The sequence below is a fragment of the Cannabis sativa genome, chromosome 1, assembly GCF_029168945.1.
Source record: "Cannabis sativa cultivar Pink pepper isolate KNU-18-1 chromosome 1, ASM2916894v1, whole genome shotgun sequence".
NCBI lineage: Eukaryota > Viridiplantae > Streptophyta > Magnoliopsida > Rosales > Cannabaceae > Cannabis > Cannabis sativa.
The window spans coordinates 16,778,731-16,790,912 of record NC_083601.1 but is presented as its reverse complement, the minus strand read 5'-3'; the positions used below and the strand labels follow the sequence as shown (position 1 = coordinate 16,790,912).

Below are 12,182 nucleotides of genomic sequence, written 5' to 3'. Positions count from 1 at the left end.
GGCTTTGGGGTTTGGAGAAAGCTTGATATGGGTTTATTAAAGGAAGGTCGAATAAGATGACTTTCCCATCATCAGAAAGATATGAGACTTCATATAGAGCATCAAGTTTGCTCGCAGAAGATCGTCGTAAAGATGGGCTAGCTGTAAGAGGCATGGAAACTGAGGTGGTATGAGTTGAGAGTTGGCTGGAAGACTCAATAATATCTGAGGGTGTAGTCATTATGTAAGATGGGGGGCTTTCTCTACCGGTGTAGATGAATGGGAACGTTATCTGGGCTCTGATACCATTGTATATAAGAGATATAACGCTGATCTACATAGTCAGAATCAAACTCAAGATTTTCCTTAACGTTGGCCTTTCCTCTTAGCCTCTGAAGGATATGGTCTTGAGATTGACACCTACTATATAGACTTTGCTATTATATATCTTTTGGGTGATAGTTTCGGAGCTACTGATAATATTCTTATAATCTACCCTAGCGGAGAAATAGCCCAGAGAGGAGATTTAGAAAGACATATTTTGAAAGATAGCTAAGATTTTTATTATTTTCTAACTTGATACCCTTAACAGAAATGAGAGGCCATATATATATACCCTCAACATACAAATTGAAATTACAACATACAGAAAACGATAAACACTCGAGTTACATCTTTCCCTAGGTAGGGAATCTCTGGTATTCCAGACTCTTTTTTTTTATTATTATTAACTACAAACAGACGAAATTTCTCAGATGTCCAGAGAATCTCTGTTGTCTGATTGATTCTTTGTCGCTGGTTGTCATTTTTTTGTAAGAGGGAATCCCTTTCAGTCTTGTGAGTAGTCACTAGTCAAGGCACACTAAACAATGGACTGACCTTTTCAGGAGTCACATGCCTTACTTCATTATTGACATAAAACAAACACGTCACGAACACAGGTGGGTATCTTTGCAGTGGTTCAGGAGTTTTACCAACTTTTGTTAATGGGCTCATGTGAGGGACTGAGATTCATGTAGTCTTCAGTGTCACTATCGTCCTCTTGCCACGCTGATGAAGTATTTGCTCTTTTGTTGCCACTTGTTGATGCAATGGGCTCGTTGTTGACAGGTGGAGAAATAGACAGTCCCCTACATATTTCTTCATCAAGGTCATTGAGTGAGAATGGACAGTTACAGGCAGTGTCTGGGAATTGCGAATCTTGAAAGATTGGATCATTCCAATCAACCTCGTTTTCTTCAGCATAGTGTTTTTTATAATGATTCATATCTTCTTCTAGTCGTTGGAGATACTCTGGTGGATAGTATTCCCATGGTGCGTCTTCGTCAGGTTTTGGCCAGATGGCGTCTGGAATTACCATGTTAATGGCAAATAGGTATTTTTCCAGCTGTCTTGCTTCTGAGCTACCTATCACGACGAGTGGGTGTTCGCTTGACTTGTGTATTTTGACACTTGCTGTAAATGACATATCCGGATTGACATGTAGCCTGAGTAGCAGAATTGTGAAGCGGCGCAATGGGTTTGCCATGTTTTCAGTAGCTGGGCAATTGAGTCCCACGAGTCTTTTGTTACGCACCTTTTCCCACTCTTGTGTAAGGAGTGTGTCCCATTCGGGCAATGTTTTGAACCATTGCAACATAGCCATTGGATGTTGGTAGGCCGGCCTGAGGTCAGGGTGTTGGATATAGCTACGAACTGATGTCCGGAGCCCTATCGTGTGAATTTCAACCGCAATAGTGTATGAACTTGCCAAGTACCAATACAGATCAGTCATCTTTTTTGGCATGAATATGTTGTTTTTCATGTGTAACAGCTTGGCAAAAGGGTAGTCTGGGTAGAAGCCAAATTCTTCGGATATGATTTTTCCATAACCCCTGACGAGAGTGGAATGAACTTCCAGGGCTCTTTGAATTGCTTTAACCCTAGGGTTTTTGCTTTTGACAATGGTTTTAGCATCACTGGGAAATGTAGGGATGATAAGCGATAAGTTGGCCATGTAGATTAATGGGATTGGATTTTTTGTGCGTGAATTGATCATATTTATAATAGGTTTGCCTGGTCGAGAGAGGAAATCAGAAATCACATTTGTTTTTCCTTTGATGTGTTTGATTTCAAACGTGTAGCGTGAGAACCACGTGGCTAACCTTAGCAGTTGAGCATTGACTGCCTTGTTCTGTTTGAACGTGAGCATCCCTTGAAAAGCGGCAAAGTCTGTTTCTACTAGGAAATTGTGTCCGATGAGGTGGAACTCGAACTTTGTGATGGCCATTTTTACTGCTATTATTTCTTTAAGTGTGGAATGGTAGTACAGTTGAGAATCTTTGAAGGCCCCGCTCTTGTAACCGCACACCTTGCGTTTGCCACGATCATCTTCTTCCAGTAGAACTGCTCCCCAATGTTTGTCGCTTGCATCTGTTTGCAAGATTCTTTTTCCGTCAGAGGGAATCTGAAGTGGGGGTAGGCCTTGCATTATCTCTTTCAGTTTTTTGATGGCATCTGTCTGTTCTTTTCCCCAGGGCGAAGATCCTTTTTTGAGCAAATTTTGCAATGGGCTTGTGATTTTGGACAAGTGGGGTACAAAATCTCTCAGGTAATTTACGATTCCAAGAAATTGTTGGGTCTGGGTTTTTGTGAGGTTTTCATTTGGGAATTTTAACAGCTCTTAAGCTATGTGTGCTTGAGCCTCATATTTTCCATTGTGAAGCTTCATCCCAAGGAATTCAATGTCTGGTTGACCAATAACCATCTTTTTCTCAGAAAGCATGATACCATATTTTTCTGTGATATCTGCAAATTGGGCCAGTAGGATTGCATGGGCCTTGTCGTCGGGTGAGAACAATAGTATATCGTCGATGTAGATTAGAGCTTGGTTGATGATTGGATTGTAGATTTTAGTCATGGCCTTTTGGAAGAGGGATGGCGCTGTTTTGAGACCAAAGGGCATTACTGTCCATTGAAAATGATGATTTGGGATGCAAAATGCCGTCTTGGATCTATCTTCTTTTTTGATGCCTAGTTGCCAAAATCCCGCCTTTAGGTCAAATTTGGAAAATATCTTCGCTTTAGAGATGCTAGAGAACAAGGAATTTCTGTTTGGGAGAGGAAATTTATCATCTGCCAAAAAATGGTTCAATGGTTGGTAATTGATTACCAACCTTTGTTTTCCTCTAGTTTGCTCTGCCCTGTTGTTGATGTAAAAGGCATGGCATGCCCATGGCGAGTCAGTGTCTTCGATTAGTCCTTGTGACTGCAATTGCTTGCATTCTTCACTGGCCATTTTTTGATGTTCAGGATTCATTCCGGGGTGGCTTGCTTTTGTCGGATTGACTTCTTCATTTTGTTTGAATGGGAGAGCGATGTAGAATTCTTCATTTTTCCATAATGGGTGATTGCATTTTGTTGAGAATTTTGAGTGAGAGTTTGCACATGATTTTTGAATTAGCCTTTCTTTGATTGGTGAGAATACATCTGGTGCCAGGTGAAAATAATTCGGGATTTGTTCCCATTGGGTGAAGAAATTTTTGTAGGCCAATCCTTGTGGGAGTATTCGAAGTCCTTTCTTTTTTGTGTAAAGGTCGAATCCCACTATGAGATCCTTTCCTGGAAGTTTGGATCCAATGACCCTGTGGACAACGGAACATCCGGGGAAGAATTGTAGCTTTATTGGTTTGCTTATTAGTTCTGTGCGGATGACTTGATTATTTGCGACATGGAAGTAATTTGTTTCTTTTTCTTCCATAATTCGGGGGGTAGAATGTCTGGGTTTATAATTGTGTATGATGCTCCCGTATCAAAAAATGCAGCTACTTTTATTGGCCGAGAGTATTTGGTTGGGATGACATGCATTTTTGCAATTGGGATGGGTTGGCCCGCGGGGAACGCATGCATGTTGAAGAGCCCTCCGTATCTGTCATCATCGGAATCAGAACTCAGCTGTAATGCGCAGATAGTATTTAGGGAGATTTCATCGTCAACGGAGAAGATAGATTCTACGTCATTATCAGAGAGTGACACGCCAGTGGCATCTTCTATGTGCGTTATCATCTTGGCAGTTTTGCCTTTAGGACATTCTTTTGCAAAGTGGCCCTTTTTTCCACATGAGAAACATCTGTTTGATGTTTTTCCTGGATTTTTCTTCTTTCGAAGGAATTTCCATGGGGTTTTTCTCCTTGAGGATCTGTACTGGAAGCTTTTCTTCTTTTCATCCTTCTGTTTTGAGCACGAGCATGTGTCTTTGGTAGAACATTTGATTGTTAGACCCTTTTGATTGCATGCTCTGTCGAGTTGTTTTGTTTGCTTCATGTATTCTTGTAAGAATTTGTTTTGAGAGCACATTTTGTCTAGGGCTCTCATCACCATTTGGAATAATTCTCCAAAAGTTGTGTTTTGCAGCGTCCTGTTGTTTGCAGAAAGGAGTCGAAATGTTTCTTCTCCAAGTGGTTCTGGGATAGATGCCAAGAATGCTTGTTTGAGGTTTGGGTCGTCGACTCCACCGATTAAGTAAAAGCGCTTAGTCATTCTTTGGAAGTGTAGTTCTAAATCTTCTTTTTTCATTGAACAACACTTCATTTTGAAAAATTCGGCTCGGAAACGTTCGACCACTTGGGAGTCTTGACCACAGAATTCGACGTACAAGTGGTTTAGTGCTGCTTCAATGGAATCTGCTTGTAAAAATTGAAGCTGTCTATATTCTCCAAGGCTTTGCCACCAATCTTGTAAGATCCCAGTGAATCTTGATACTAATTGTAGCAATATATCTCGTATCTCTGCCCTTGGTTTCTGTGCTTCTAGAAGGGTCCATGCTCGGAATTCTTGAAAGCGAGATCTCCATTGATTTGGGGGAAGATCATCAAGCATGAACATGTTGGGCTTTCCACTAAATTGATGTTTAGTGGATTTATGTCGCTCTTCTGAAGACACTTCTTCTTCTTCTATTATTGGTTTTGTAGGGTCGAAATTTTGTTCTCGTTCAACTCCCGAGGCTGCAGTTGTATGGTTGGTAGTCATGAATTGCGGTGGAATTGCTTCCTCATCACTGCTACTTTGGTCATCGGTTTCCCAATCATCGGATTAGCTAGGTGATGATGATATCTCGTCGTCGTCTGAACTTTCATCATCACTGCTTATTTCCTCGTTGAGGTTGATCTGTGGAAGATTATTCAGACAGTGTTGATGAATGATGTCGGTGATGTTGTTTCTATTCCCAACCATGAGTTGAGTACTGCATTGGCCTTGATTGTCTTGTTTCTTTTTTCGTTTAAGTTGGTCTTCTTCATCTAGGATTCGTTTTAGACGAAGAATTTGGTCTCCCATTTTTGGGGGAGATGCTAACGGTTGAGCTGATTTCGGTAATGTTGAGAACATCCATGGTGTGGAGTCTAGACCTGCAGTAAGAGGTAGTCCGTCTTTAGATTGAGTTTGCATGGAGACGTACTGGCTTTTTAGACCCTTTAGCTCTGCTTCCTTTGCAAGAAAAATTTCTTGGGGAACTTGCTTAGATTTGGCCATCTGTAGTAGTTCCTCATGTACTTGAGAAATTTTGTACACAAGTCTGGTCATGACGGTGTCTACTTTTGAAAATACTTCGTTGATCTGAATAACTTTGTGGGTAACCGTAGATAGTTTCTCGTCTATCTGTTGGAGGGTTTTGTTTTGGGCCAGCATATTCTCTGTTTGCCAGTTGAGGACTGCTTCAGCTGGGGTTATTTTCTTTAGGGTACCATCAGCTTCTCGGATGTTTGGGTTAAGAACTTTTGGCTGGTGAGTGATTTTCCCAGTCTCGTCCATAAAGCTGCATGGGAGTGGGAATTTGTCTTTGCTACCTTTGAGCATGAAGAGATGTGGTCTGGACTTTTTTGGTTTATAGCACGGGAGTAATGGCTTGTGCTCATCATCATCGCGTTCCCATCCTGTTGGCTGAATTTCCTCGTGAAGAATTGGTTTTGAGGAATATTTGACTAGGTAGTCAAATTTTCCTGAGGGTTCACCGAGTGGGCCAATATCCTTTTTGCCATTTTCCCAATTTTCTTTTAACTTTTTTCCAGCACTTTTCTTTTTGGGTGCTTCTTCTTGTTCATTGGATGTTGTACAATCAGAACAGTGGCAAATGTCCCAGTATATGTGCCCTGAAGTTGATTTAAAGGCATATATAGGGGAACCATTTTTATCAAAGGATGATATTTCTGCGGCTTCAGGGATGATTGTTGACATCATGTATTGAGTTGAGAAAACTCTTGGAGTTGTTTCATTCTTTGGGAAGGATATTTCGATTGAACCATCCTTTTGGACTTGAACACGGGATCTGCTGAGTGAACTGATGGTAGTGGCTTTTGGGTCTTTTCGTAGTTGGTGATCCATGAGGTTGGAAGTATTTGTTGGAGTTCTTCTGCTGTGATCTGGCGAGGAATGTGAATGCATGTTGGTACATGGTTTGTATCGACAGTTATCATCAACGCATCTGAACTTCCCGGAATTGAGATGTCAATGCATGATTTTGCACCCTGTAAGCCATTTGATAGTGTAATGTGGATCCTAGGGAATCAGGATCTTGGTCGATGCCTACAATTTGCAGCTGAACTTTCAAGGCATCTAGCAACCGTTTATCCCGTAAGGACATGCAGAAATTGGGGTAGAATGTGACAATGACTGTGCCTGCATTGAGTGTTGCTTCTAGAGTGTCGATGGAGGCATGCTGGAACTTCCTCATTCTCGTGTCAAGCAATGTTATTCTTGCACAAACTGGTAAGTATTTTCTTCCGTGATGGGTTAGGGCAAGTCGTACTGCTCCGAAATGGATATGAGTTAGACCTTGGTCTATCCATTGTTGTGGAAATTCAGGAGGGATTTGGAGAGTAACTAACTGTTCTTGCTCTGTTGCTGGGAGGTTGCATTGGTCAAATTTGGTCGATTGGACATATTCTTTGACTGTTTTATGTATTTGGAGGGTTTTGTTTTATGTGATATAGTTTTATGTGACATTGTTTTGTTTTGCTTTGTTTCGCTATTAATTCTTCTTTTGTTATTTGATATCTCGCCATCAAATCATTGTTATTGGTTGTGAATAACAAGTTCTCTATGAGGGTTGTTAGTGGTACAGTTATGTACCTTATACAATAGTTGAGTGCTCAAGTTACAAGGTTGAATAAACTTCCTGCAACACTTTCTACTGTTGTATCTTCTGAGCGGTGAATAAAATAGAATATATGTGTTCTTAAGGTTAATTATGATGTTGCAATATTTTTCATCTAATTTTATTTTAGTTATTTTGTCAAACGATCTGGGAATTAGACGACTGATTATTTGACTCGTTTTTCTAATTCTAATCCTAGTTGTATCTCCAACAGGAAGATGTCCTGATTGGATTACAGGTTGTTAACGCGATTTTTTTGTTAACTTAATCTAAGAAGATTATTAATTCAAGAATAAATTCAAGATAAAAAGAGACAAAAATAATAAATGAACACCATATATTTTTATGTGGTTTTGTAGTTAAATCTACATACTCCACGAGTCAATATTATTTCTGAATTTTGGTTGTGTTTACAATTTGGCAAAGTTTCTGTAAATCAAAATTGCCTCCTCCACTTTCCTTTGAGTGAACCCCTATACATAAGAATAGGATGATGGTTACTTAATCTTATCTTGGTAAAACGTTACAAATGATGAGTGGTTAATTCCCATGTTTCACGTATAACTGAATATTTGGATAAGTATAAATAATTATTTATATTTAAAATACAAAGAAATGGTCTTTGACTTGGTCAGAACATGTTGTTTGTGAGTAGGTGCATAACGAGTGTAATACGAGAAGGTACATTGTTGAGCATGTATTATAAAGAGATACATTGCTCATTGTGTATTACAAGGAGATACACTGATGAGCATGTATTGCGAGGAGATGCATTGGTGATTATGTAATACGAGGAGATGCATTGTTGACTGTGTAGTACGAGGAGATGTATTGTTGACTGTGTAATACGAGGAGATAGATTGTTGACTGTGTATTACGAGAAGATATATTGATGAGCATGTATTACGAGGAGATACACTGATGATTGTGTAATATGAGGAGATGCATTATATACTGTGTAATATGAGGAGATGTATTGGTGACTGTGAAATACGAGGAGCAGCATTAGTGACTGTGTAATATGAGGAGATGCAAGATTCTTGTATTACGACCAGCTACAAGATCCTTGTATTACGACCAGCTACAAGCTCCTTTGTATTATGACCAGCTATAAGATCCTTTGTATTACGATAATCCACAAGGTCCTTGTATTACGACCAACTATAAGTTCCTTGTATTACGACTAACTACAAGTTTCTTATTGCGAGATAATAAATGTTTATCGAAATAATATCCCAACAATATTGAGATATCTCAGTTCATGAAACTTGTAATCCTTATTTAGATGAAGTTACTTCACAGGTTGAATCCTAAAATTTTAAAAAAATTTCACCTGTCACACAATGTGTTTATTGCGAGAATTTTAAGCCATGTGCCATATAATTTGACTTTTTTATTGAATAGTTTAAATATAATAATTATTATTGGGTGATTCTACAATGCACCCCCTTAAAAGGGATGTACTAATGCACCCTTAACTTGTTTCGGCATTCAGAAGAATTTTTTAGTCTAATTTTTTTTTCATATTCATGTACGTTATAGCTATTTAAGATATCCTATAAAATTTTAAAAAATTTGGAATAATTTACAATATAGAAAACAATGTTCAAACAGTCTATTTTACACGCGTATAAAATAAAATAATCACGCGTGCAACACACTGTTTGAACATAGTTTTCGGCATGTTAAATTTTTCCGAATTTCTTAAATTTTGCAGGATGTCTTAAATAACTATAACGTACATGACCATGAGAAAAAATGTGACTAAAAAATTATTTCAGATGCTAAAACAGATAGGGTGCATGAATCTATCTATTTTAAGGAGTACATTGTAGAATTTTCCATTATTATTTTAGTTGATTGTTATTAATAAAATTTTATGATTTATTTAATAATAATATATATAAATTAAAATTAGAAAAAAAAATATAAAATAAAATAAATATTGTATTGTGTAATTAAATTGATTAAAAACACAAATAAAATTATCAAAATATTTTGAAGAAAAGAAAATGAGTCGTGATATATAATATAATTGCACAACATGAGTGCCACGTGTTAAGCTTTCTGTCCCAACCAGCGATGGGGCATCAACTGATCAAGACCATCGAATTGCTCAAAGGGTGGGCCATCCTTAGTTTATTATCACAAATATCTAATTGTAATTTAGTTAGAAAAAAAATAATAAAAATTTATGTAATTGTTATTTTTGTATATGATGAGGTTGGTGGAAGGCACTAATCCAACCTTTAAAAAATAGGAAATAAAAACAATTGTGTTGGGCAATCTTAATAGTTTCCTCACTTTTTTAGTGTCAATCTTTAATTTTCTTTTAAAGCTTTATTAAGATGTCATTAACACGGACATATATAGCAGTGGATCTTTAGAGAGAGAGAAAGAGAGAGAGCTACTAGAGCTCAAGAAAAGTAGACCCCTGTCTTTATTAGACCCTTCATTTTTAAAAATAAAAATAAAAATACAATAATTAATAAATAAAACAAGTATTTCACTGTCATTAAATTGAATATAATACCATAGAGACCCTCTTATAAATTTCATATCACTAAATCTAATATTTCCTCATAAAAAGTCTTACTATACTACTACTACTACTACACTCTCTACTCAGACTAAAACTCTACTTCTACTCTGTTTTGCTATTTCTTAATTTATATATATATATTGTTAAAAAGGAAATATCTGAGCTTTGGAGAGCAAAAATGGTGGCCAAGAAACCAAGAATCGTGATTATTGGAGCAGGAATGGCGGGTCTCACGGCGGCAAACAAGCTCTATACCACGGTTGGGTTCAAGGACTCGTTCGAGCTCACCCTCGTGGAAGGTGGTTCGAGAATCGGTGGCCGGATAAACACGTCGGAATTCGGCGGCGACCAGATTGAGATGGGGGCCACGTGGATCCACGGCATTGGGGGAAGCCCAGTACACAAAATAGCTCAGGAAATTGGAGCACTCGAGTCGGAGAAGCCATGGGAGTGCATGGACGGCTCTTCGGAGGATCCGACCCGGTTCACGACCGTAGCCGAAGGCGGGTTAGAGCTGGACGGAACGGCGGTGGTCGAACCGGTTTCGGGTCTGTTTAAGAAGCTGATGGATTACGCTCAGGGGAAGCTGGTAGAAGAAGGTGATGATAGTGCGAATGAGTCTTTGAACTACAGCCAAATAGCGGAAAAAGCTTTGAAGACATGTATAGAAGTGAATGGTGGTATTGGCAGGGTCAGTGTTGGTTCTTATCTGAGACAAGGCCTCAAATTATATTGGGCTTTGAAGGGACAAGAAGATGGAGAGGTAAAAGGGTATGAGAATTGGACCAGAAAGTTGCTTGAAGATGGTGTTTTCAGGGTGTTTGAGAATATCCAGAGGACTTACACATCGGCGGATGATCTTTTGACTCTTGATTTCGCTGCGGAGAGCGAGTACCGTATGTGTTGGGGAGAAGAAATCACCATAGCTAAAGGGTACTTAAGCATAATTGAGTCTCTTGCTTCTGTTCTTCCACCTGGTTTGGTTCAACTTGGCCGAAAGGTGAGACAAATCGAGTGGCTGCCGGTGACTACTGCTAGAGAAAAATCAGATATGTCAAATGGTTATGGCAATACTAGCTCTACGCCTGTGAAGCTTCACTTTTGTGATGGGACAACTATGGTGGCTGACCATGTTATTGTTACAGTTTCATTGGGTGTGCTCAAAGCTGGAGTTCAGGATGATGGTTCAGGTATGTTTAATCCTCCTTTGCCTTGTTTCAAGACTGAGGCAATATCAAGGCTTGGTTTTGGGGTTGTTAACAAGCTTTTCCTCCAACTGAGCCAAAGTTATGATCGAAAATGCCAAGATTTCCAAAGTTTTCCATTTCTCCAAATGGTTTTCCATCGTGGGGACTCTGAACTTAGGCAAGAAAAGGTGCCATGGTGGATGAGGAAGACTGCTTCTATGTTCCCAATCTATGAAAATTCAAATGTCCTGCTTTCCTGGTTTGCTGGAAAAGAGGCTCTCGAGCTTGAATCCTTAAAAGAAGAGCAAATCATAAGTGGGGTTTCATCTGCTATTTCTAGTTTTTTGCCTAAACCATTTTACAAGAAGGGAAATCCCACTTCTCCTCCTGAATTATTATTATTATCAAATGGGAATGTGAGTTCTGCAGACAAGTTTGAAGTGAAAGTTACAAAGGTATTGAAGACTCAATGGGGTAATGATCCTCTGTTTATGGGGTCTTATAGTTATGTTGCAGTTGGATCAAGCGGAGACGATTTGGACAGAATGGCTGAGCCATTGCCTAGCATCAGTAGTCAAGAGTCAACTGTTTCCCCTCCACTTCAGATTTTGTTTGCAGGGGAAGCAACTCACAGAACCCACTACTCCACCACTCATGGTGCCTACTTTAGTGGTATTAGAGAAGCTAATAGGCTTCTCCAACATTATCACTGTGCTGGGGTTTAGAGAATTTAGTTTCTTTTTTTCTTTTTTTTTTTTTTTTTGGTTGGGGGGAACATTTATTTCTATGATATTATTCCTCGTTTCCATAAACAATTTCTATGTCTCTCTCTGTGAAACTGCTACGATTGGGGAGGGAGAAGAAAAGAAGAAGAAGAAGAAGAAAAATTAGGACTTATGAGACAGAAATTTGGGACGTTTTCTAGATGTACTGCATGAACTAAAACAAGTTCTTAATTTTATTATATTATTATTCTATTGCCTTTCTCCTTGTTTGTGAGTCTTATTTTTCTCGATTGAATTCTTAATCATCAAAGTAAAGACACTTAAGATTGTGTTTTGACATTTTAAACACTTCAAGGCTGGGAAAGTACAATACATAGAATAGAATGCTTTGGATACCTTATTTTATGAGCCTATTAAGCAACTTAAGTTGTCTTAATTTAACACTATACTGATGTGTCACGTTGTGAGAGTGATTAAAACCAATATTAAATTGTACTAATAAGTATGCCACCTGTTGTTATTTGACACCTAAAGTGTCCCTTCCATATCTCTCTCTCTCTCTCACTCACTCTTACCATTACCAGGTGCTTTTGTTTTGTCTTTCTGAAAGGACAGGATCC

At 38.7% G+C, this 12,182-nt stretch overlaps 1 protein-coding gene across 1 annotated transcript; it reads left to right on the top strand.

Moving 5' to 3' along the window:
• Positions 1-9,539: 9,539 nt before the first annotated feature.
• On the top strand, positions 9,540-11,827 carry LOC115706632 (probable polyamine oxidase 5). The gene has a single exon (XM_030634343.2). It carries the CDS (start codon positions 9,829-9,831, stop codon positions 11,560-11,562), a length of 1,734 nt encoding a protein of 577 aa, XP_030490203.2. The 5' UTR covers positions 9,540-9,828; the 3' UTR covers positions 11,563-11,827.
• Positions 11,828-12,182: the final 355 nt, after the last annotated feature.